The sequence below is a fragment of the Cavia porcellus genome, unplaced genomic scaffold (assembly GCF_034190915.1).
Source record: "Cavia porcellus strain 051 isolate PalLab524CR breed Dunkin Hartley unplaced genomic scaffold, mCavPor4.1 scaffold_22, whole genome shotgun sequence".
NCBI lineage: Eukaryota > Metazoa > Chordata > Mammalia > Rodentia > Caviidae > Cavia > Cavia porcellus.
Genome location: NW_026947505.1, coordinates 14,715,384 through 14,741,136, shown reverse-complemented (window position 1 = coordinate 14,741,136; position 25,753 = coordinate 14,715,384). Strand labels below are relative to the sequence as shown.

Genomic DNA, 25,753 nt, shown 5'->3' with positions numbered 1-25,753 from the left:
GTGATAATGGTGAAACCTTTTGTGTCAGTAAGGGGTGTTTTCACAATTTTAAAATGAGAACTGGGGTCTAGACCATGACTAGGCATGGTTGTGCGGCCAGTGCTGATACAAGGGCGGCTGAAAACTACACACACCACTTCAAAAGGACAACACAGAAAAATGACTTTTGCTCTCATCAAGTTTTCAACTGTGATGAAAGCCTCTGCTGGAAGCGACTGCCCAGGAGAACATACAGTACATTATTCGGGAAGAGAAGAAAAATGCCCGGCCATAAGCATGTGAAGGACAGGCTAGCCTTATTGCTAGATGCCAATGCAGGTGCCTCAGGATAAAGCCTCTCTTGGTTGATTACCCTGAGACCCCAGGGGTGCTCAGCATACATAAGGTCATGATGAATTGGCTCAGGGTCATGTGGAGATCTAACACAAAAGCCTGGGTAACAGGAGTACATTCTCTTGAGCAGATCAGAGAGGCTTTCTGTCCTGCTAAACAATATCTAGAGGACATTACCATAAAAGGCTCTCCTTATTATGACAGTGCTCCTGCTCACCCATGAGATCTGGAAGAGGAACTAGCTGAAGAATTCCCGTGGCTCTCAGTCAAGTTCCTCCCACCTAATACAACTCCTCCACTGCAGCCTGTGGAGCAGCAGGTTATAGCGAGCTTTCAGAAGTGATCCATCAAGAAGCTGCTCCTGCAGGGCTTGCAGGTGGTCTCAGATACAGGTGTAACCTTTAAAGAGTTCTGGAAGGAAAATTAAATCCTTTCTGGTGTGGGGTTAGTTGAGAAATCCTGGGCCACTGTTTATCTAAGGACCCTGACATCCGCCTGGAACCACATGTAGCCTAAAATTACACAGGAGAGACTCTGAAGGGTACACAGAGGAGCCTGAGCCTTCCAGTGACCCTGTGATAGACCACTCTGTCATGACAGCAGAGCCCGCAGGCTTGCTGGTGGACAGTGGTCATGTCCAGGAACTGCTGGAGGAACACTCGGGGAACTGCCTATGGAGGAACTGCACCAACTTCTGGCTGCCAGCAGAGAATGGCAGTGAGGAGCTTTCTGAACGGGTGGGTGGGGGGCATCAACAACCAGTTCAGCAAAGTTCTTCTTCTAAAATAAGGGAAATCCTGAAAAAATGCACAGAGTTTTTTTTTTTTTTTATGTGTACTTGTGTTTTTTTTTTTTTTTAATTTAAGAGGAAAAAGAGAAAAACACAAAACAAACCAAAGCGGTGTAAGGGTACACGTAATACACAGAACTACAAAACAAAACAAAACAAAACAAAACATAACAGTAAGAAATCACCTGTTAGTAGATTACATATTATCATCTTGAAAATAGTTCCTCAAATCACAGTATCAAAGAATACAAGGTGGACATTCAAACAGGGAGACTGCAAACAGCTGTGTTCAATGATCCAAAAACATTGGTATAGTCAGCTATTTAACACCCCTAAATACACTTGCTGTTATATCCGTTAGAGCTCTTTTTCTTTTTTTTTCCCTCTCTTTTTTACAACAAAATATACACATTTTGGATTTTATTACTCCTTAGTGCTTATTACTTTTTTTTGGGGGGGGGAAGAATACAGTCAAATATGGCAAAACAAAGCTGTCAGTCAATACCAAGGAGACATAGCACATGGTGTAGAACAGAGTACAAGTTTATCAACAATGGTTATCAACTTTGTCCCTTGTTTCCTTAAAAAGAATTGTCTATCTCATTAGATATTATAAAGTTGGACAAAACAGTAGAGAACAAGACCAATAAAACTTAGGCATTGTAAACATTACAGGACTTCCAAAGAAGACAATAGTCAAACCAGAATGGGTATCTTAGTGAAACTTATTGCCTTCAAAGTAGTTGCCTATGTCTTCAAACTTGATACTATCATATAGAATGGAACAGAGTCTAATCAGTCAAAACAAGATCGTGGGAGTACTACAGGACTTCAAAACAAGTTAATAGGAAATCGAAAAGAGTTACTATTTATATATCCTAATTTTTTGAATTTTTTCTTTAATTAAGACAAACATAAGAAATGACTAAATAATTTTTTTAAAACAATAAGGGGGAGATTAAGATAAAACAGGACATAACAATATAACAATAGAGGTCACAGCATGACTGTTTCAACAACCTAGTACTTCACCACCATATAACCCGACTTAATAGTAGTTATCATAGTGTCTTTTTCCTTGAAATATTTGGATAAAACTTCATATACTCTAGCTTCAAATATTTTCATATCAAGAAGCCCAGAATAAAGCCTTTCTAATTAATGAGTGAAAACTTTATAAGGCTTCAGGGCCACCTAATGGGGGATCATGATTACCACATATTTTTATATATTTGAATCATTACTTACATTAGGGAAACTATTCGGTATTCACACATGTGAGATTGATTTATTTCACTTATGAGTATGGTCTCAAGCTGCGCCCATTTATTGATAAATATCTCAATGCAATCCTTCTTTATAGCTGAATAATACTCCATTGTATAGAAATACCACAACTTTTTTATCCATTCCTCAGTTGATGGACACTTGGGTTGTTTCCAAGATCTGGCGATTACAAATTGTGCTGCTATAAACATAGGTGCACATATATCACTGTGGTATGATGCTTTCAGTTCTTCTGGGAATATGCCTAGAAGTGGAATAGCTGGAATAAATGGGATTTCCAGTCCCAACTTTTTGAGAAATCTCCAGACAGATCTCCACAAAGGCTGTACCAGTCTACACTCCCACCAGCAGTGCAGGAGAGTTCCATTTTCCCCACAGCCTCTCCAGCATTTGTTGTTGTTGGTTTTCTTGATCCTGGCCATTCTTTCAGGAGTGAGATGGTATCTCAGTGTGGTTTTAATTTGCATTTCTCTAATGACCAATGATGATGAGCATTTTTTCATGTATTTATTTGCCATTTGCATTTCTTCATCTGAGAATTGCGTATTCATCTCAGATGCCCATTTTTGGATTGGATCTTTGAATTTTGGAGGTCTGAGTTTCTTTAATTCTTTATATGTTTTAGACAAGAGTCCCTTGTCTGAGAGAGAGTTCACTAAAATCTTTTCCCAGTTTGTGGGTTTTCTTTTCACTATGCTGGAGATTTCTTTTGACATGCAGAAACTTTTTAATAAAAAGTGGTCCCAGTTATTGATTCTGGGAAGTATTTCCCATGCGGTTTGAGTCCTGTTCATGAATTCTTTACCTACTCCTATGTCTCAAAGGTTTCTACCTAATTTGTCTTCCAATAGATTTAGTGTTTCTGTTTTAATATTCAGATCTTTGACCCATTTAGATTTTAATTTAGTACATGGTGATAGACATGGGTCTAGCTTTAGTTTTCGGCAAATGGAGAGCCAGTTTTTCCAGCACCATTTATTAAAGAGCCTGTCATTCTTCCAGTGAACCTGCTTGGCTCCTTTATCAAAGATAAGGTGGTTGAGTGTGTTCGTAGTTGTGGTTGTATCTTCTAATCTATTCCACTGATCTTCGGCTCTGTTTTGATTCCAATACCATGTTGATTTTACTACTGTTGCTTTTTAGTATAACTTCAAGTCAGGGATTGTGATGCCTCCTGCTTTGTCTTTGCTGCTTAGAATTGCCTTTGTGATTCTAGGTCTCTTCTGGTTCTAGATGAAATTTAGGAGTGATTTCTCTAGATCTATAAGGTATGTTGATGGTATTTCTATTGGGATTGCATTGAATCTGTATAACAGTTTTGGGAGAATGGCCATTTTCACAATGTTTGTTCTTCCTATCCATGAGCAAGGGATGTCTTTCCATTTTCTGAGATCATCTTCAATTTCCTTTTTCAGTGTATTATAATTTTCACTGTATAAGTCTTTCACTTCTTTCGTAAGAGTAATTCCTAAATATTTCTTTTTTTTGCTTGCTAATGTGAATAGTCCAGTTTCTCTTATTTCCCTCTCTGTAATTTTGTTGTTCGTGTATAGGAATGCTATTGATTTCTGAGTATTGATTTTGTATCCAGCCACATTACTGAATTTATTTATTGTATCTAAGAGTATTTCAATGGAGTTTAGGGGGTCTTCTATGTAGAGTATCATGTCATCTGCAAACAATGATAATTTAACTTCTTCTTTTCCTATCTTTACCCCTTTTATTTCTCTTTCTTGCCTAATTGCTCTGGCTAGTACTTCCAGTACTATATTAAATAGGAGTGGTGATAAAGGACATCCTTGTCTTGTGCCCGATTTTAAAGTAAAGGCTTTCAATTTTTGGCCATTTAGTATGATGCTGGCTGTTGGTTTGTCATAAATGGCCTTTGTTATATTGAGGTAAAGACCATTTATTCCAATTTTCTGTAAAGTTCTTATCATGAATAAGTGTTGGACCTTAACGAAGGCTTTTTCTGCATCAATAGAAATGATCATGTGATTCTTATTTTTGGCTTTATTGATATGGTGGATTACATTTATTGATTTGCGTATGTTGAACCATCCTTGAATTCCTGGGATGAATCCCACTTGGTCATGGTGTATAATCTTCTTGATGATTTGCTGGATCCTATTTGCCAATATTTTATTGAGGATTTTTGCATCTGTGTTCATTAGGGAGATCGGTCTATAGTTCTCTTTTATAGTTGGGTCTTTCTCAGGTTTTGGTACTAGAGTAATATTTGCTTCCAGGAATGACTTAGGAAGGATTGCTTCCCTTTCAATTTCATTGAAGAGTTTGAGGAGTGTCGGCATTAGGTCTTCTTTGTATTTCTTGTAGAATTCTGCAGTGAATCCATCTGGGCCTTGGCTCTTCTTGGTGGGTAAGGACTTAATTACATTTTCAATTTCATTAGCAGAGATTGGGTTATTCAACAGTTTTACATCCTCTTGATCTAGCTTTGGTACTTCATATGCTTCTAAGAATCTGTCTATTTCTTCTGTGTTATCAAACTTTTGAGAGTAGAGGTTTTCGAAATAGGTGTTGATGATCCTCTGTATTTCTATTGGGTCTGTAGTGATTTCTCCTTTTTCATTTCTTATTGCATGAATTTGAGCTTTTTCTTCCCTTTTTTAAATAAGGTTGGCTAGGGGCTTATCGATTTTATTTATTCTTTCAAAGAACCAACTCTTTGATTCGTTGATTCTTTGGATTGTTTTCTTAGTCTCTATTGCATTGATTTCTGCTCTGATTTTTATAATTTCCTCTCTTCTTTTGGCTTTGGGCTTGACTTGCTCTTCTTTTTCTAGCTGTTTGAGGTGTAGCATCAAGTTATTTATTTGTATTCGTTCTGTTTTCCTGATGTGGGAACTCAGTGCAATAAATTTTCCTCTCAGAACGGCTTTCATTGCATCCCACAGATTCCGGTAAGTTGTATCTGCATTTTCATTTTCTTTTAGGTATTGTTTAATTTCTTCTTTAATTTCTTCTGTGACCCACTGATTACTCAAGAGTGTGTTATTTAGTTTCCATGTGTTTGCGGAATTTTTGCAGTATCCTTTGTCATTAATTTCTAATTTCAGAGCGCTATGATCCGATAATATGCAAGGGATGGTTTCAACTCTTTTGCATTTGCTTAAATATGTTCTGTGAGCTAATATATGGTCTATGTTAGAAAATGATCCATGTACTGCTGAGAAGAATGTGTATTCTGATGTTGTTGGGTGGAACATTCTGTATATGTCTATCAAACCCATTTGTTCACAGGTGTGATTCAGTTCTGTTATTTCTTTGCTCATTTTCTGTCTGGTTGATCTGTCCTTTGGTGTCAGTGGTGTATTAAGGTCTCCTGTTACAATTGTGTTACTGATAATTTGAGTTTTCATTTTTGTTAATAATTGTTTTATATAACTGGGTGCTCTGGAGTTTGGTGCATTTATATTTAAGATAGTTATCTCTTCCTCTTGGAGTTTTCCCCTTACGAGTATGTAGTGACCTTCTTTGTCCTTTATGGTCATTGTTGGTTTAAAGTTCACGTTGTCTGCAAACAGAATGGCTACTCCTGCCTTTTTTTGGATTCCTGCTGCATGAAGAATTGTTTTCCATCCTTTGACTTTCAGTCTGTGAGTATCCTTCTGGGTTAGATGGGTTTCCTGTAAACAGCATATGGTTGGATTTTGTTTCTTGATCCATTCTGCTAGTCCGTTTCTTTTGATTGGTGCATTGAGACCATTTACATTAATGGTTATTACTGTTAAATGCTGGTTAATTGTAGGAATGTTATCTCTCTGCTGTTGCATCTTTATCTTTCTGTTCTGTTTAATTATTTGCTTTGCTTAGTGCTTTTTTCTTTTGTGTATCTAAACTGTCTTTCAATATTTTTTGCAGGGTTGGTTTGGTGTTCATGAAGTTCTTCAGCTGTTCTTTGTCATGGAAGTATCGTATTGCACCATCTATTTTGAATGATAGTTTTGCAGGATATATCAGTCTTGGTTGGAAATCATTTTGCTTTAGGATCTGGAATACTTCACTCCATGCTCTTCTTGACTTTATCGTTTGTGCTGAGAAGTCTGCTGTGATTCTGATAGGTTTTCCTTTATAAGTGATCTGTCTTTTCTCTCTGACAGCTTTTAATAATCTATTCTTGTGTTGGATTTCTGGGATGGAGATTATTATATGTCTGGGTGTAGTTTTATTTTGGTTATGACTGTTTGGAGTTCTATATGCTTCACTGATCCTGATGTCAGTTTCTGATCTCATGCTTGGGAAATTTTCAGCTATTACTTCTCTAAATATCCTCCTGACATCCTTCATGTTGTCTCCCTCTCTTTCATTAATCCCTATCATTCTTATGTTATTCTTCTTTGCATCGTCTTGCAGTTGTTGAATTGTTGTTTCCTGATTCCTTGTTATTTTCAAAAGATCTTTCCTTTCCTGTTCACTAGCTGCAATCCTGTCTTCAAGGTCTGAAATTCTATCTTCACTTTCATTAAGGCGGTTTTTACAACTTTCAGTGGAGTTTTTTATTTCCTGTATATCTCTGTGCATCTGCATTATGTATTCTGTTTGTTTCTTATATTGCTCGTCTAGGGATTCTATCTTTTTGTTTAGTTCCTCCAATTTTTTATCTATGTTTTCTTTAGATATATTTAGAATCTCTTTCATTTCTTTTATCATTTCTTCTTTTATCTGGGAAATTATTTCAAGTTTGAATTTCTTTAAAGCTTCCTGGAGTTGCTTGTCAATTTCAGTGGCTATTGTGTCCGATATATGAGGTGGATGAGATATATTTTCTTCTATATACATCGCTCCTAGGGTTTCTTGAGATGGGCTGGAGGTTTGAGGTTGTAATTTGGTCTTTCGTTTTGTCATTTTCCTATATTTCTGTGTTTCAAGTGTTATTTGAAAGCTTCCTCAGGATCTGTTGAAAATCCCCTTCTATGTTTGGAGCTAGTGAGACTCTGGCACCGCGCTACCCCAAGCCATTGGGCCTACAGAACCAGTGGCCCTCCTCTGCCTGCTCAGAACTCCGCAGTTCCAGACAAGCTGGCCCTCAGGGACACTGTGCGCCCACCTGCCCCTTGGAAGTTCCACAGTTCTTCAATCGCAGCCGGGTTAGGGTACTCACCACAGGCCGCAGTGCTTCAGGAACCTGTGGACCCTCCCTGGTTGCAGAGATATCCACAGTCCTCCAGACACATGGAGAGGCCGATGCAGGCACCCCAAATCTGCCCAGCTCCTCCTATGCAGACCAATGGCCAGGCGCGGCAGCTAAACAGGCTGGGCTAGGCTGATATTGTGGGCCCGCCCACCCTTTGGTAGCTCAGCAATTCTCCAAGTGTAACCGGAATGGGGAGGCTGATGTGGAAGCTTCAAACCCACCTCTCCCCTTCACTGCACCTGGAAGCCTGGGGGAACTCCAGCAGTCTGGGCGGAGATATCCAGAGTCCTCCAGACACGCAGAGAGGCAGGTGAGGGCACCCCAGATCTGCCCAGCTCCTCCTCTGCAGACCTATGGCCAGGCACGGCAGCTAAACAGGCTGGGCTAGGCTGGTAGTGTGGGCCCGCCCATCCGTCAGCAGCTCAGCAGTTCTCCAAGTGAAGCCGGAATGGGGAGGCTGATGTGGAAGCCTCAAACCCACCTCTCCCCTTTACTGAACCTGGAAGCCTGGTGGAACTCCAGCAGTCTGGGCGGAGATATCCAGAGTCCTCCAGACACGCAGAGAGGCCAGTGAGGGCACCCCAGATCTGCCCAGCTCCTCCTCTGCAGACCTATGGCCAGGCGCAGCAGCTAAACAGGCTGGGCTAGGCTGGTAGTGTGGGCCAGCCCACCTATCTGGAGCTCAGCAGTTCTCCAAGTGAAGCTGGAATGGGGAGGCTGATGTGGAAGCCTCAAACCCACCTCTCCCCTTCACTGCACCTGGAAGCCTGGGGGAACTCCAGCAGTCTGGGCGGAGATATCCAGAGTCCTCCAGACATGCAGAGAGGCCGGTGAGGGGACCCCAGATCTGCCCAGCTCCTCCTCTCTAAATGCACAGAGTTTTAAACATTTGTAGAGAAGGCCCACCAGACAGAGAAAAAGCCAATCGCTTATTTATTTGTTAATGACAAGGTCATTTCATACTCCAAACCAAAAATAAAAGAAAGACACACGCCACATTTTAGCTCTCAAAAGGCTGAGACCTAATGAGCCAGAAGCAAGGCCTAGTGGGCTGCAGACTCTCCCAAGAGAAAAAAGACACCCAAGAACAGATTCCTGATGCTGTGGAGGAACTCTGCTTCCAAACAATGCCCACCTCCCACTTCATCCTCCCTTTTCACCAGCCAAAGATGTCAACTTGAAGGTGAGTGAAAGGGTTGTGGCCCAGACAGGACTCTGTAGCCAGGAAAGCCTCAACCTAAAGCAGGAGCCCCTATCTCCCCCACCTCTAGGAATTTACCTGTGATGTCATCTTCCCACCCCTGGAAATTTACCTATGGTGCCAATCCTAGGACCAAAGAGCTACCTGTGCATCCCTAATGCCCCCCTTAGGTCCCCCCTCCCCCACAGAGGCTGCTTTTGTGCCTCACTGCACGTGTTCCGCAGGAGAGATTGCCGGACACCAGTGGTGGGAGGTGCTGGTCATCTCTCTCCATATTCTCAGAATAAAGGCCGCTTTTTGTTTTATACTTCTCATCTTTTGGAAATATTTTTCAGTGAGTACAGTATGAAACTGTTGTTTCTGGTAAACTACACACATTTTATATCTTCCTGGCGAACATATTGGGAAAAGAATTGCTTTTTCTGGTACATTACGGACATTATACAACCATTTTTATTATGAAAGGGTTAGTTAAGGGGTGCTTTGTGAGGTTCAGAATGCATTATGGGTATTTCCATACTTTCTCATGGGAAAAATAATCTTGACTTACAAACAGTTTGAGTTACAACCAGCCCTCAGAATGAGTGAGTTTGTAAGTCAAGGGTCCACTGCTTGTGGAAACAGGATCCTTTCCATTTATCCTGGTAATAAAAGACTGTGGTGATCAGTTTGTTAAGGCAGTAGAGGTAGAAGCTTATTTTTTCAGCATTAAAAAAAATGCTTGGAAAGTTCCAAGTACAAAGAATGGGTCTGTTATCTGCTGACTAAAATATGGCAGCTCTATTTCCACAGGCTTACCAAGGGGGTGACATTCGGAGCCCTCCCTTTGTTTCACCCAGGCCCCCAGGCACGTGTTTCTAGATTACCTGAGTTTCTCTCAGAAGAACTGATAGGATTATTTCCAAAAGATGAGAAGTATAAAACAAAAGAGGCCTTTATTCTGAGAACATGGATAGAGAGAACCAGCACCCCCGACCGCTGGAGTCTGGCTTTTTCTCTGGGGAACATGAGGCATCGGGGATATGTAAATAGCCTCGATTTGGTGTAGAACCTAAGGGGGTATCAGGAATGCAGGAGTTGCCCATTGGTCCTAGGATTGACGCCACAGGTAAGTTCCCAGGGGCAGGGAAGATGACATCACAGGCAAATTCTGAAGGGTGGGGGAGATAGGAGCTCCTTGCTTCTGGTTCAGGCTTTTCTGGCTACAGAGTCCTGTCTGGGCTGAAACCCTTTCATATACTGTCTTATGATTATTATTATGAAAAGGAGGGAAGATTTTTTTAAACTATTTCCTGCTGGCAGGGGGCGCCGTACTGGAGTCTAGGGGAGTCTATGGGGTGATGGTGGATGCCCAGGTAAATTCTGGTGCCAGGTGTTTTAGCCAGGGCAGCTTCACTGGTGAATGCACGTATGTTAGGCTGGAAAAACAAAGAGCTATGATGTTATGAAGAGACATGGTGCTGTCATATTTAAGGAGCCAGGTGAAGTAGAGGGAAACGTGCCTTTGATTTTAGACATGTCATTATATCAGGATGACGTTGAGGTAGTATCATTGTCACAGTGAGGTAGAATTCTGAAAATTAAGTGTGAGGTTAGGAGAAATGATGTTATGAGAGGTGATTACTCCCCCATATGAGAGCAAAAATTTAAGAGGTAGGTGTGTAAAACTTGGCTCTGGTCCAGGAGTTGAACTGGAAAAATAAGGGGAATAGGGAAGGTGGTGGCTGTACCAGTATAGGGAAGGTAAGATCTTAGGCTTTCAGGGATGTCACGCTTAACCAGACAGCTGAGGGTAGACAGAACTATCACAGTCATCGCATGGAGCATCATGAAGATTATCTTATGCATGATGTGGGAGTCTTTGGGAAAGACTGTCAAGAGTCCTGCTGTAGAAATGATCATGAATAGAACGGAAGAAATTAGGAACCAAAGTGGATAACAAAACATGACTTAGCCTGTTAACTGTGGCTGCAATGCCTTCATGAAACAGAGACGGGTGGGTGACAGAAGATGAGATAACCACTCAGAATGATCAGATTTAGGGCTGGGAGGGCACCTATTAGCCTGAGTGATGTGAAACCAGGATGGGAGTCCAGCAACTTTGACCGCTGTAGGGGTAGCCAAGTAGACCAGATGGGGGCCACTCCACCTTGGTGGTAGTCCTGTGGATTTAGAACATTTGACATAAATTAGGTCTCCTGGGCATATGGGAGGATTTGGTTTGGCTTCTCCAGAGGGTTGTGGAAGGCAGAGATCAGCATGTTGTCACAACAGGTGTCAGAGGAAGGAGAGGACTGGGACATAGTCAGCCAGGGGAGGGAAATTTTGGGGAGCAGGAGGATTGTGGAGTAAGAATGGCCTGCCGTACCTAAGTTCAAAAGGACTTAGGAAAGTAGGAGCCTGGGGAAGTGCCCTGAGCTTGCCTAAGGCTAAGGGCAAAAGTTGAGGCCAAGGTTGGTGTAGTTCTAAAGTGAGTTTTGTAAGGTGTGTCTTTATGAGGCCATTTGCCTTTTCTACTTTTCTTGAGGATTGTGGATGGTATGGGATGTGTAGGTGCCAGGTCATGTGTAAGCTCGAGGATACCTGTTGAGTGATCTGAGAAATAAAGACAGGACCATTATCTGACTGAATACTCTGAGGTAGACCTAACCTTGGAATGATTTCTTGTAATGACTTTGGTAACTACATCAGCAGTTTCCCTGTTTGTGGGAAAGGCTTCTATCCATCCTGAAAAGGTACAAACAAAGGTGAGAAGATATTTGAGAGTGTTGTGGTGGGGCATGTGTGTAAAATCTATCTGCCAGTCCTGACCAGGAGTCTGTCCTTGAAACTGATGGGTAGGAAAGGAAGGGGGTGCCATACATCCCTGAGGAGGGGTCCTGGCACAGAGGTCACAGGTGTGAGTAATCTTAAGAATGAGAGCTTTTAGAGAAGGGTGTGTGACTATTGGGGCTAAGAGTTTGTATAGGGCCTGTGATCCTGTATGAAAACACTTGTGTATGTCAGTGATGATGTCTAAGGCCTGTTGATGTGGGAGAACAAATTTAGATCCCTGAAAAATCCATCCCTGAGTGTTTTGTGTGTAACCTGGTTTATGAAGTAGCTTTAACTGCTCTGGTGAATATTAGGCTGAGATAGACTGTTTGGGACTAAAGGGAGAGGATGAGAAGGTCAGGGCCCTTGTGCAGCTAAGTTCACTTGTGAATCTGCAATGGCATTGTCTTGAGCCATTGAGCAGTAGGATCTGTAGAGTTCTGGTCTCCTCTACAATGAATAACTGCTGCCTGCTTTAGAAGTTGGGCTGCCTCTAGAAGTTTAAGGATAAGGCAAGCATTAATGATGGGGATTCCCTGAGTGGTAATTAAACCCTGTTCTTGCCAGATAGAGGCATGAGAGTGTAAAATGCTACATGTATACTTTGAGTCAGTGTATATATTTATAATCTTGTCTTTCGCTAGTGTAAGAGCCCTTGTAAGGGCAATAAGTTCTGCCCTCTACGACGAGGTGCCACGTGGCAGTGGATTTGCTTCTATAACTTTTGACTGGTTAGCTGTTGCGTATCCTGCCTTCTTTTGGTTGTCTGTGTTTGTTGAACTGCCATCTATGAACCATGTGTCAAAGGCCAAAGAGAGAGGTGTGCTACTGATGTGAGGGAAAGGGGTGGGAGTCATCTGTAAAAACTCAATATAGTCATGGTGAGGATGGCCCTCTGAGGTGGGAAGTAAGATTGTCACATTAAGAGGACCACTAGTTTCAATAGAGATGCAAGGGTCTTGAGAGAGAGCTAAGTGTACCTGTTGAAGGAGAGAAGGGGTCATTAGGGCAGGGAGCGCCTTATGTGAGATAAGCTCACATAGGTGATGAGGTGAGTGTACTGTAATAGATTGTAAGCTTTTTAGCTTCCTGTGTCAGGATGGCTGCAGCTGCAAGAGCTTGGAAACAAGGAGCCTATCCTTTTACTGTGTGATCTAACTGTTTTGACAAGTAAGCTACTGCTTGAAAAGAAGGTCTCTTTTTGTGTCCTAGTACACCTATAGCATTGTGGCCCTGACAAGTAGTGTATAGGATGAAAGGTTGGGTGGGATCAGGAAGGGTAAGAGCTGGAGCTTTTAGGAGAGCCTCTTTTAATTTTTGAAAGGAGGCATGTATGGGCCTAGTAGAGTCCAGGGCTTCTGATAAGGGACCCTTAGTGGCCTTGTAGAGGGGTTGAGCTAGGGCTGCAAAGTTAGGAATCCAGAGATGAAAGAAATTAGCTAAACCTAGGAAAGATGTAACCTGCTGTTTAGTTGTGGGCCCCTGGAGATCATGAAGAATTGCCTTATGATCTGAGATGATGGAGCGAGTGGTGGGGGTGAGAGTGAGACCTAGGTATTTGACTTTTGGGGAGACTATCTGGGCTTTAGTAGGAGAGATCCTGTATCCATGACTAGCAAGGAAATTAAGAAGACTGGCTGAATGGTGTATGGCTAACATATGGGATGGAGAACATAATAGAAGGTCATCTATGTATTGAAGAAGAACACTAGGTTTGAAATCAAGTTCTGTGAGGTCAGTAGTGAGAGCTTGATTAAAGAAGTGGGGACTCTCTCTGAACCCTTGAGGGAGCACTGTCCAAGTAAGTTGTTGAGACCTGAGAGTGTCTGGGTCAGTCCATGTGAATGCAAAGAGGTTCTGGCAATCAGAGTGTAGGGGGATAGTGGAGAAGGCATCTTTAAGATCTATAACTGTAAAGTGAGTGGTAGAGGGAAGCATATGAGAGAGCATGGTATAGGGATTTGGCACAACTGGGTGAGTCGGGGTAACAGCACTATTAATTACCCTAAGGTCCTGTACCAGGTGATAGGACTCATCAGGCTTGAGTACCGGGAGAATGGGAGTATTGTGGGGTGAATGGGTAGGTTTAAGAAAACCATTGTCTAAAAGCTACTTCATTATGGGTTTAAGTCCCCTTAAATGTTGGGGAGCTATGGGGTATTGGGGAACGCAGGGAAAAATTGAGGGATCCCTGAGATGGATTAAAACAGGCTTGGCATGTGTAGCCAGAATGGAATTAGATGTGTCCCAAACCCTGGGGTCAACCAGAGAAGGAGCAAAGGGAGGAAATGGCTTTGGGACACATTGTGAGGCTGTTTGGAGGATTAGAACTGTGGGTAAAGAGAAAGTGAAGGAAAAATTAAGCTTTTGAAAAAGGTCTCTACCTAAAAGGGGTGTGGGACATGTTGGGATTTCTAGGAAGCTATGGGTAAAGAAAAGAGTCTGGAATTTACATGGGACAGGCCCAGTCTGCAAAGGCCGATTAGGCTGGCCATTAACACCCACAACAGAAATCAAGGACTTACTACAAGGTCCTGAAAATTCAGGAAGTACACTATAAGTCACATCCGTATCCACAAGCAGAGATATTATCTTACCTAAGACCTCCAGTGAGACTTGGGGCTCCGACAAGTTTACCAGAGTGGGGGCTGTGAGCCCCGAGCCCCATCAGTCTTCCGCAGCAAGTCCAAGAAGATCAGTCAGTGACGAATCTGGCATTGACGAAGTCTCCTGTGAGAGTGAGGGATTAGAGGATGGCTTACCTGCTCACTGGCAGCTAGGACAGTCGCTCTTCCAATGCCGTTTAAGGTTGCAGTATGGACAGGGTCCTAGCGGGATGCCAGGGTTAGGGCAATCTTTTGCCCAGTGTCCTTGTTTGCTGCATTTGAAGCATGGTCTGGGCAGGACTCGGGCAGCCACACCTTGTTGTGGATTTCTTGTCTTGGGAGCTCTGTGTGCCACTGCTAAAAGGTCAGACTGATATTTGGCAAACTTTAATTTTTGAGTTTGCTTCTCCTCTTTTTGAACCTTACCTCTGTTGTTGAAGATATGGAAAGCTAATTTAAGTAGATCCCCTTGTGGAGTCTGAGGGCCATGTACAACCTTTTGTAATTTTGCATGAATATCAGGAGCAGACTGGGAAATAAAATGAGAGTTAACAACAATCATCCCTTCATGAGAGTCTGGGTTTACATTAGTATACTTAAGTAATGTTTCCTGAAGCCGATTTAGGAACACAGCTGGGTTTTCATTAGCCTTCTGGACCTGTTCTAAAAGTTTGTTATAGTTAGTATGTTTGTGAGCAATATTATTAAGTCCCACAATCAGACACTCAATCATCTTATGTAATTTTGATGAACCTTGTCCATTCTGATAGTTCCAGTTAGGATCTTGTTGTGGCACAGCTACAGGCCCAGGGTCATTATCAGCAGTGTTTGCCTTATGCCTGCAGTTGGCTTCTTCTTGAGCTGCTTGCCACAGCTGATTTCGCTCTTGTCAGTTGAGGGTGGTATTTAAAATCACATAAACATCCTTAAAATGTAAATCATAACAATTAGTAATAAATTCAAATTGTCTGATATAATTCTGTGGGTCAGCAGAGAAGCTACCTAATTTGTGGGTAATCTGGGATAGATCAGAAAGGGAAAAAGGCACATGTATATTAACCAGTCCCTCGGGGCCAGCTTGCGCCTGAGGAGAAGATTGCAGAGTAGAAGCCATTGGGCAGCCATCCATCTGGTAGATGCATGTTAGCAGTCATCTGTAGAGTGGCTACAGAGCAGGTGCCAGTCACCCTGGGATGAGGAAACGCAGGCAGATGGCGTCTCACTGTGTGCTTTGCAGTGAGAAAATTGCTGTCAACAGCACAATGAAGCGCCGTGTGCACCACAACAGGGTGGCTGTTGCTGTTCACAAGAGGAGCCACAGGGGGCACCCATTGACCATGAGATCTGTCCCAAGATGGCGGCACCCTGTCAGGAGGCAGAGGGTTGTAACATGGCAACGTTCCCTGTGCAAGCGCAGCTTGCCAGAAGGGCACAATGACTGAGTTTGGGTATGGTGAGCGGGCGGCAAGAATGCTGTAGAGGTCAGAGAATTATCAGGAGAATGAGTCGGAGACTTTGAGGAAGCGCTAACAGAGTGATTAGAGTTGCTGAGAGAGTTATGGGTCCCGGGACATGAAGAGGAAAACAGTCGCACAGCGGGAGGCAATTGAGGCACAGAGGGACCAGGACTGCTGAGAGAATCAGAGATCAGGGGAAGGGAGGGCAGAACCACGGCAGGAGGTAACGGTGAGGAACGAGTTTGGGGGTAGGCAGGTGGCGGTTGAACATCGTCGAGCAAATCCTGGCAAGAGGAAACAGTTTGCATTGTGGCAGAGCTAGCCAAAAGTATCTGGGTGGGAGTACAGGACTTAATGAGAGATGGGTGTGTTCTCAGGACCAGGAAGGCCTCGATGTATGGGAGTTCTATCAACCTGTCACTGGCCCAGCAAAAATCATAGAGATTTTTGAGAATGTAGGTGTCAAATGTTCCGTCTCTGGGCCAATGGTTGCCGCTAAGTGGATAGGTTGGCCAGACCTCCTGGCAGTAAAAACTTAATCACTTAGTCTTTATGGTACTTTTAAGAGTACGTAAGTTAATCACTTAGTCTTTATGGTACTTTTAAGAGTACGTAAGTTAATCACTTAGTCTTTATGGTACTTTTAAAAGTACGTACATTGGAAATTAAACATTGTAGAGGCATCTTTTGGGAGTTAGAGAACACGTTTCCCATAACTGATTCAGACAAGAAAGAAGCCGTGGTCCAGAAGGCAAGCCATCACTTGTTTCGTGGCACCACATGGCAGGTAAGGTTCCAAAACTCGTATATTCCAGTCGTCACTGAGATGTACGAGTGGAGTCCACGTGGGTCAGTAACAGTTCTGCCCGTGAGAGAGTGAAGCTTTAAAGGGAAGTGAGGGCCCCCCAGTGTAGGCAGTCCAAAAGCTCTGCCTCGGGCTATCCGAACCCAAAGGATGAGAGATTTGTGGACACAGGTTTGCCCAGAAAGACCCTGCCCTGGGCTGTCCTAAGGACGTGGAAGCATTACAGACCCACGCGAATGGGGGAGAAAACTCGCCTGGGGCAGAGCCCAGTGCCAAGGATTTTCCGGAGAGTGCTCACCTGAAATTAATTGGCTGGTGTTGAGTGCAGGTGGGCGGTCACAGGTTAAGATTCCGGGAGAGGAAAAGTGGCAGGATTTAACCCGGTTTAAGAATCAGCTGGTGACTCAACCGGGTGTGCCCCAGGAGTCAATCGCCTGTCGATTGAGTCATGGCACCAAATGATAGGATTATTTCCAAAAGATGAGAAGTATAAAACAAAAGAGGCCTTCATTCAGAGAACACGGATAGAGAAAACCAGCACCCCTGACCATTGGAGTCTGGCTTTCTCTCTGGTGGACATGTGGCATCGGGGGTATGTAAGTAGCCGTGGTTTGGGGTGGAACCTAAGGGGGCATCAGGGATGCACGGGTAGCCCATTGGTCCTAGGTTTGGCACCACAGGTAAGTTCCCAGGGGCGGGGAAGATGACATCACAGGTAAATTCCTAGGGGTGGGGGAGATAGGAGCTTCCTGGTTCTGGTTGAGGCTTTTCTAGCTACAGAGTCCTGTCTGGGCCAAAACCCTTTCAAGAACCAGGGAGGGATCTACCCAGATCAGGAAGAGAAGGGAGGAGGCCTCCCAGCACCCTCAAAGCATACAACTCTATTCCTATCTCTAAGGCCGAGATGTCCTAGTATCCATGAGGACAGGTGGGAACTTGGAGGAAAGGTGAGCCTGGGTGGCTCCTTGAGATTCTCAGAAGAGGGGCCCTGCAGCAAGTGGCTCACTAAGGACAGCCAGAGGTAGAAGGTCATGAGGGGGGGGGAATGAGACTTTGATCATGGTGCACACCAAAAGGGCCAGGCTGGGAAAAAGGTGGCGGGTGCACACTCACTGAAGGGGGGACGAAGCCCACTCTGCAGGGGGAGTGTGGCCACGGTCAGACTCCCGGAAGCCTCCAGCACAAGGGCAAGGGGGCTTTTGGAGCTGCAATTCCTGGACTGGCTTCTTCTCATGCAAATAAGCCATTGGGATGTTGTCCTATCAGAAACACACTGGGGCTGGAGGCAGGTTTAAACTGCCCTGTGGTAGACTTGCTTGGTTTCCTGTGGATATAAATAAACACTTTCAAAGGGGGCTTTTCTGATTAGTTCAGTGTGCAGGACCCAGGCGCTTCAGGGTCATCCTGGAGCCTGTGTTCTGCTCATGTGCCCTGAGTCTCCAAGACTTTGACAGCTTCCTCCCAGTGGGTTTGCCCCAGTCCTAATCTCTTACCTTAAAATGTTGCAGCAGTTATGGAATCAGTGACAGTTCTTCCAAAAAATTAAACATAGAGGGCAATCCCCAGTGCCACAAAATAAATAATTTAATTGAATAATAAATATAGAATTATCATAGGAACCAGCCTCTGTCACTGTTTCATGCGTGTCCTAGGTAACTGAAAGCAAGGACTCAAACTTACATGCATGTTCATGTGCACAGCAGCACTGTTCCAGAGGCTAAGAGGAGGAAGCTGCCACCATTCGCAGATGACTGGATCAACAACATGTGCTCTGCACACAGAAGGGAATAGGATTGGGGAGGGAAATTCTGACTCATGCTCCACGATGGATAAACCCAGGGCCATTACACTAAGAGAAATCAGCCAAAGGACACTGTGTGATCCCACTTGTGTGAAGTACTTAAAGCAGACAAATTCATAAACAGAAAGTACAATCAGATATGCCCGGGGCTGCAGGAAGAAGAGGACCAAGGAGGTAGTGTTTATTAGGGATGAAGTGGAAATGTTCTGGAGGTGGATGATGAGACAGTTGCACAACTACGTGAACATTTTTAATGCCAGGATCTGTGACATGTATGCACAATGGAGCACCACTCTGCCTTTAAAGAAAGATAAATGAGTCATGTATAGAAAAATGGATGCACCTGGAGACCACAGTGTTAAGTGAAATAAATCAGACACATAAGTTTCAATACCCAAGTATAAATAAATTCAAGAATAAAATATCCTGGGAATGGTGGCACATAACCTGCAATTCCAGGACTTGGGAGGCTGAGGCAGGTTCATTACAAGTTTGAGCCTGGGCTACAAAGTGAGCTCAAGGCCAACCTTGCAGAGCAAGACCCTGTCTCAAAAAGACTAAAACAAAAACAAACAAAAAGAATAAAAAAAGAACAAGATAAAAGATAAATGATAGGAATCAGGGAGATCGATCTTTTGCAAATAGGAAAGAAGATCAAGAGAGAAAGGTGGGAGGTGAAAGGGATGTTAAAAAAATTGAGATGGGTTATGTGTGTGTTCCAACTCCCCATGAGGAAGAAAACCATTATGTACTATAAACATGGACTAATACAAAATAAAAACATGTGAGGGAAAAAAAGGTTTTCCTTTCAGTCCACTTTTAGCTACAGCCTTCTCTTCAGCTGCTGTGCCTCGGTGGGAAAAGAAGGTCCCCCGGGGGGTGGGGGGTTCCACACTGGGAAAGACTTGTGGCTTCAGGCCATGTGGCCCTGGCTCAGCCTCCTCTCCCACCACCCAGGTTGCTGATTGTATCTCTTTTTGCCCAGGACAGGATCTGGTCTTCTCCATGAAATCTTTTTCATGTATTTTACATTTGACATCACAGACCTTTTAATACTATTTTTTCAGTATTTTTTAAAATTTGGAGACTGGGCCTCACTAAGTCACTGAGTTGCCCAGGCTGGGCTAGAGCTTGGCCTTTGAGAGGGCTGGGATGACAGGTGTGAACCTGGACATTTGACTGCCATCCCATACCTTAGAACCCATCTCAAAACTGTCACCACTGGAGTTAGTCCTGTTACTCTACTTCTGATCACCAAAATGTTTCCCTGAAAATCACCCCTGTGTCTTTCTTGTGTGCATCAACATCCAGTCCAGTCTCAGGTTTGCTTGGGAATCCCCTCCCCTTAGGCTGAAGCAGGTGGATCACCTCAAATGCAAGGCCAGCCTGAACAACACACCCTGTCTCAAAACAGAGACACAGATGGTGAGTATTTGAGTATTTAAGTATTTAATTGAGGACCAGGTGCTTGCAAAAATAGTAAAAGGCCTCAGTTAGAGGAAGGAGAGACTCGTCCTGATGTTTAGCTTTAGTCTTGTACAGGGTTATTGAACCTTGAAGGCTGGCAGGAGTTGTGCAGACGAAAGCAAGGAGAGCAGACGTCTAGGAAGATGAGTGGTTTTTAAAAAATGTAAAAATGAACTTTAAAGTCCAGGGGGTAAAGCAATAAAATTGGGAAAACTCTAAATAGAAGCCTGGTGCGTGTGTTTGGGAGCTCACCACTTTCCTTAAGTGGTTCGTGATGAAAAAAATCAGTTTCAGATCTGATTCATTCCATCATCAACAACTAGCGAGCGACACCTTTAAAGAAAGCAATCACCTACCTGATGGGTGTGCGGAACCAAAATCCCAGCTAGCGGTCCGTGAGCCATGAGAGAAGCCAAATGAAAAGCCAAGCCACTGACATAAGCCTCAGCGCTGGGGTGGCCAAGCCATTAATATTTATTCGCTGCTGTTCATTCCTTTCTCTCGCCTACTGATGCCGGCAGCTAGAAGCACGCATTCCGATTACCACAGAAAAACAAGTAGAGGGAAAATGAAAATTTCCAAGCTAAGAAAGTTCTAGCATGCAACGTTTTTCTCTCTGTGAATTAAAGAAAGCAGACTGTGTGACAGCAGGACGAGGGCTGAGGGCCACCACCATGCTCAGAGGGGACACAGCATCCGTTCAAAGGGCCCATGGATTGAACCGAGCATGAACGTGGGGAGCCAGGTCCCTAAAGGACACACACAGCTTGCAGTCAGAGGCCTCCGGGGCTGCAGGCCGGGTGGCATCCAGCAGGAGACAGGAAGACCACGAGATTACAGAAGCAAACAGTGAGAATCCATCCTCAGACCCATGTTTACACAGCCAGCCCTCTATGGAACACGAATTCTTCTCCTGGGTCCTCCTTCAAGCAGCTAGATGAGGTCAGGAGGGTCATAAAAAATAATCGTGGGTTCAGTGTAAAACGTGGTTACCTGAGAGTCATTTTACAAAGGAAAAATTGAGTAGATGGGATTTAATGTCAGGGTGGTAGGGACAGGAGAGGAACTGGGGACAGGAGCGTCCCAAAGACATTAGGCCTGGAGGCCACAGAAGCCCACTCCTGTGTGCAGGGTCCACAGGAAAGAGTGGTATGGCCAAGGGGGTTGTGAGGGTGAATTTTCTATTCATTCTGAAGCAATTTCAAATTCACAGAAAAAAGTTATAGTAAAGAATAAGATGGCTGGGCATGGTGGCCTACCTGTGTAATCCCAGCAGGCAGGAGGCTGAGGCTGGAGGATCACCTTGAGTTCAAGTCCAGCCTGGGCTACAAAGTGAGTTCAAGGCCAGCCTGAACTACAGACTGAGACCATGTCTCAGAAATACAAAGCAAAACAAGAAAACAAAAAAAATCATATGGCTAGGTGTGGTGGCACAGACCTGTACTCCCAGTATTTTGGGAGGCTGAGGCCAGAGGACTGAAAGTTTGAGCCCTGCTTGGTTAATTTAGTAATTTAGCAAAAAACTAAAAAGGGGCTAGGGATGTGCTTCAAATTAAAAAAAAGGCCCTAGATTCAATCCCTAGTACCACCAAAAGAGAAAAAGAAAACAAAGTACAAAACAAGTCTCATATTCCCTTGCCTAGAGACCCACTTAGCATCTCACCCTTTCCAGCAAAATGGGTGCACAGCACCAGTGTTTCCCTGCAGTCTCTTCACCCCTCAGGGCCCTGACTGTTCCAGGTCATGCTGCAAGCTGTCCCTCCACTAGGGACTGCCCAGTGTCCCTCCTGATTAGGCCCAGGTTCCACAGCTTTGAGTAAAATCACAGCAGGGACGTGGTCACCTCTCCTCACTTCCTGTCCGGTGACACAGAATGTCCACTCGTCCCGTCTTATGAGCCACGGTGTTAATGTTTGTGACTCGACTCCAATGGGCTCTCTGGGTTTGTCAGGGCTGAACACCTGCTCCCCTGGGTGGCTGCTCGTCCTCCTGCACTCAGAAGGGCAACTTAGAGAGATCCTGTCTCAATCACAGGAAAAATTTTAAAAGGGGTTTGTATGGCACTTAGTAGTAGTGTGCCTGCCTAGCAAGCACAAGGCCCTGAGTTTAATTAGAGGAGGGAGCAGTTTCTCCAACGATCAGAAAGACCATGAGCTAAGCATGTTCCCTGCAGGGACAAAGACAGATGTGATTTAAAGTAGGGGAAAGGGAAGCCCCCAAATGGGAGAAGGAATGGGCAGGGCAGCATGGGGCAGGGGACAGGACCGGAGGGGATGGGATGGAGACCTGATGTTCCAAACCCAAGGGTAAGGGGTCTTATGAAGGGGAAAATTGAGGATTGGCTTGAGGATGAGGGACCAGGTACACGCATGGCCCCAGGACCCCATCAGGCACAGAGCTTCACTGGGCAGCTCCAGGTCTGGTTCAACCTCTGCTGTCCAGGCTCTGAGTCTCCCTTTTTAGGCTGGGCCCAGAGCTTTCGCTTTGCATGGGTCACTGCAAATTATAGCACAGGCCCTGGGTGGCCCCCAGCATAGGCTTTGGGGGCCACCTCTTCTTGCTCTTGGGGATGTTTCTGGGTGACAGGGAGACGGGGCAGAATTTTGTCCCGCGGGCAACGTGAAAGTCCAGTTGTCCAATCGGCCTGGACAGGGTGCAGGTAGAGAGCAGCGGGCAGTGGGGAGGTGATAGTCGCCCTCTTGTGTGTGTTTGTGTGTGTGTGTGGGGGGGGTTGTTTGGAGACACAGAAGGCCAAGGAAGGCCAAGGACAGGTTCAAGGCCTTTGGGACAACAGACTGCACCTTACAAAGGCAGCAGGGCTGCGAGAAAGTTGTTTCTCTTCTATTTTGTGTTTTGTAGTTCAGGCTGGCCTTGAACTCCTATTCAGCTCAGGCCGGCCTCAAACATGCAGCGATCTTCCTGCCTCAGCTTTCCTAGTACTGAGACAACGTGAGCACACTGCAGGATCCACCACAACCGGCCCTGAAGGAAAAAAGCTGAGCAGAAGACAAGGAGGAAGTGGGAACCCAAAGAAACCAGAGCATGGCCTTGCCACTAAAGCGGCCACCCGGAGCGGCTCCGGATCCAGGGCTGCCTAGGGGTCCACACCCAGGCCACCGCGCACAGCCGCAGCCGGGCCCAGGCGATCCGACCCGCAGGCCGCGCAGACTCTGGGGCAAAAGGCCAAGCCCGCTGTCTGGGGAGCAGGCAGAGCGTGGGCAGGGGCGGCTCTGGGCTTGCGGTGGCCTCCGTGGGGCCCTGCACGTCCGCGCCGCCGCCCGAGCTGCGGGGGAGAGAGGAGCCTCCTGCAGCTGGCCGCCCCGGGGTGCGCGGTAGGGGAGATGTGGGGACCTCCGCGGGCTCCGCCACGCCCACCCGGGCCCTACGCATCCTTCGGAGCCGGCCTGGGAGGAAATGAGCCTGATTCGGACAACTGCGGAGGAAGTGGGGTATCAGGCTGTCCTCTCCTGTGCTGGTCAACCCATAATAAAGCTCAGTGCGGGAACCCACAAAGGTGGAAGGGTGTGACCAGTTACACCATCCCCCAAGGCTCCCACAATTCCAGTCTTTTCGTTTAGGAATAGTTGAGTTTTGCTGTGTGTCTTTCTGTTTTTGTGTTTTGATTTTTTCAGGCTGGTTTTAAACTATGGAGCCCAGGCTGGCTTCAGAGATGCCGTGATCCATCCTCCTGCTTCAGCCTCAGCTGGGATTACAGCTGCGCCGTGTGTGTGTCTCTTTAGCACTTGACACTTTTGTGCAAATCATTCGGTGCCTCGCTTTTCATACTTACTATCTTATAAACGTTTCTCATTTCCTGAAATACATTATAAACACGTCTAGTGGAGCTATGCTAATGCTGCACAGCCTTACCCGAAAGTAACATTTTCATTTTTTATAGGGTAAAAGAATACAACTGTTTTTAAAGTTCTTGATTCATTTTTTAAAAAACGTACATGTTTGCAGTCTATTCCTGGTGTGGAGTTGGTGTAACACAGCTTCACTCCTTTCCCTTCTTTCCTAGCTCCCCCTCCGGATGTCGGAATTTATATCTCCAGTTCCCCTGGCTGCATGGCCTGAGGGTATTGATCAGGGAAAGACTCCATCTCTTCTGCTTTAGCCCTAACCTCTGCTCTCCCTTCTGCCCTTCATTAAACTAGAAAAGCAATTATGGCACCAGAGCTCAGACTTGTAGCGTAGGGCGACTCTGGCCAGTTCTTGTTTTTCAGCCCCTTTCCCGCATCTATTCCCTCAAGCGCCAAACGGGTATCATGAGATCAGGGCTGAGAGAGCAAGCAGAGGGATGGACAAGTGTCTCCTCTGGAGACCTGCTTTCCCGTGCCTCTGGCAGGTTGATAGATACACAGCTCCCAATGGGTCAGGCCCAGGGATAAGTCAGCTGTGTAGTCAGCAATTATCCTGTTAAGAATCCCCTGGGAAACTGGCTCTGACTGCCAGGGGGAGGATGAGTTCCGACCCCACTACCACTTTTCAGCCCCAAGCCCCACGGAGGGCGGGTGAGTCCGTCTGTACACTAAAGGCTTAAGGCATCTATTTTTACAATCAGCATACACTACTTTGATAGACTCCACTTTTCAGAAACAAATTAGAATTATACTTGGAGATTACTGTTTTAAGTTCTCCTTGAAACAAGTGTAAGATCATGCCATTTCTTTGTTGAGAGCCCGCCCATGTGTTTTGTTTTGCTCAGTGTGCCAGCTAAGTTCTAAAGGCACCCTAGAAGCCCTGACACAACCTGGCTTCCTGTTGCCCTTTCAGGCTGTCTTCTGTTTTGGTGTCTTTTGCTCACTCTTCTCTCTCTACATGAGCATCTGTGCTGTTCCTATAGCACACAAGGCCCACTGCTACCTCAGGACATTCTCACTTGCTGTTCTCTCTGTTTAGCACACTCTTTCTGCAGATACCTGCAGAGTTATCTGGAATACATCCCAACAAATGTATTGCACGTTTAAAATATCACAAGTTAAACGTTAGTATAATGTGCTCAACTTACCAAACCTCAATCATACTTTAGCCTAGCCTAGCTTAAATGTGTTCAGATACTTACATTAGCCTACAGCAGGACAAAATCAACCAACGCATCTGTTTGATAACAAAGTATTGAATGTTTGTATTTACTGTATACAGCATTCAAAATAAAAAAGAGAATGGCTGATGGGTTAACTTTTGAACACTCAAAGTCACAAATTCACAAGTCAAACCACTTTAAATTTTAGATTCTATGTATTTAATCTGTGATATGACAATATTGTTTTATGCTTACTGGCCTGCTAATTTCTGAAATAGTTCTTTGCTAGGCAGCTTTTCACTGTTGTAGTGCAAAATGTGGGAAAAGCAACTTAGAGAAGAGAGATTCAGCTTTGATCATGGTTTCAGAGAGTGCAATGCGTTGTCACTTGGCTCTGTTTCTGATGTTGGTGAGGGAGTGTGTGGCAGAGCAAAGCTACTCACCTTGTGATGGCTGAGAAGCAGGGAGAAAGAGAAAAGGAAAGGGAAAGAGCCCCAAAGGACAGGGCTAGGGACAAAACACACCCTCAAAGCCACATTCTCAGACACCTGCTTCATCCACTGAGGGCCTGAATCCAGAGATGGCTAGAGTAAAACAACAACAAAAAATAGGTCCCTAAAGCAAAGTTTTCTCTTCTCCCTGCTATATCTGGAGTTTTTCCAAGTTATAGTGGTCAAATCTTGGGCTAGTGGGCATTCCCTAGCTGGCTTTCTTTTCTAGATCAGAGTTGAAATAGTCATGTTCTGTCTTTATGAGGTGACATAATAAAGGCCTACACTACAAGTGTTTTTTTCAAAGGACTTTGGCCCATCTTCTGGAATTCTGTCACTTAACCATTGAGAGACCCTGTATATGAAAGAATTGGTAAACTGCTCTTGTGCACACTTTGTCCATTATCTTTATAACAATGTACAGAGAGAAGACAAGCCAGGAAGGATCAAAGTAAAAAGCACTCTAAGTATGTTAAAGAGTTAGAGCTGAACATTGGAGCACTGTGTTAGAAAGAGG

At 44.7% G+C, this 25,753-nt stretch overlaps 1 protein-coding gene across 1 annotated transcript in view; it reads left to right on the top strand.

The window, feature by feature from the left end:
• LOC134472156 (basic proline-rich protein-like) overlaps positions 1–23,137 on the top strand; it is a 33,299-nt gene extending 10,162 nt beyond the window's left edge. The window contains exons 6-7 of the mRNA XM_063233306.1: positions 934–1,070; positions 22,808–23,137. Coding sequence (XP_063089376.1) covers positions 934–1,070; positions 22,808–23,137 — 467 coding nt within the window. The remainder of the gene's footprint in view (positions 1–933; positions 1,071–22,807) is intronic.
• Positions 23,138–25,753: the final 2,616 nt, after the last annotated feature.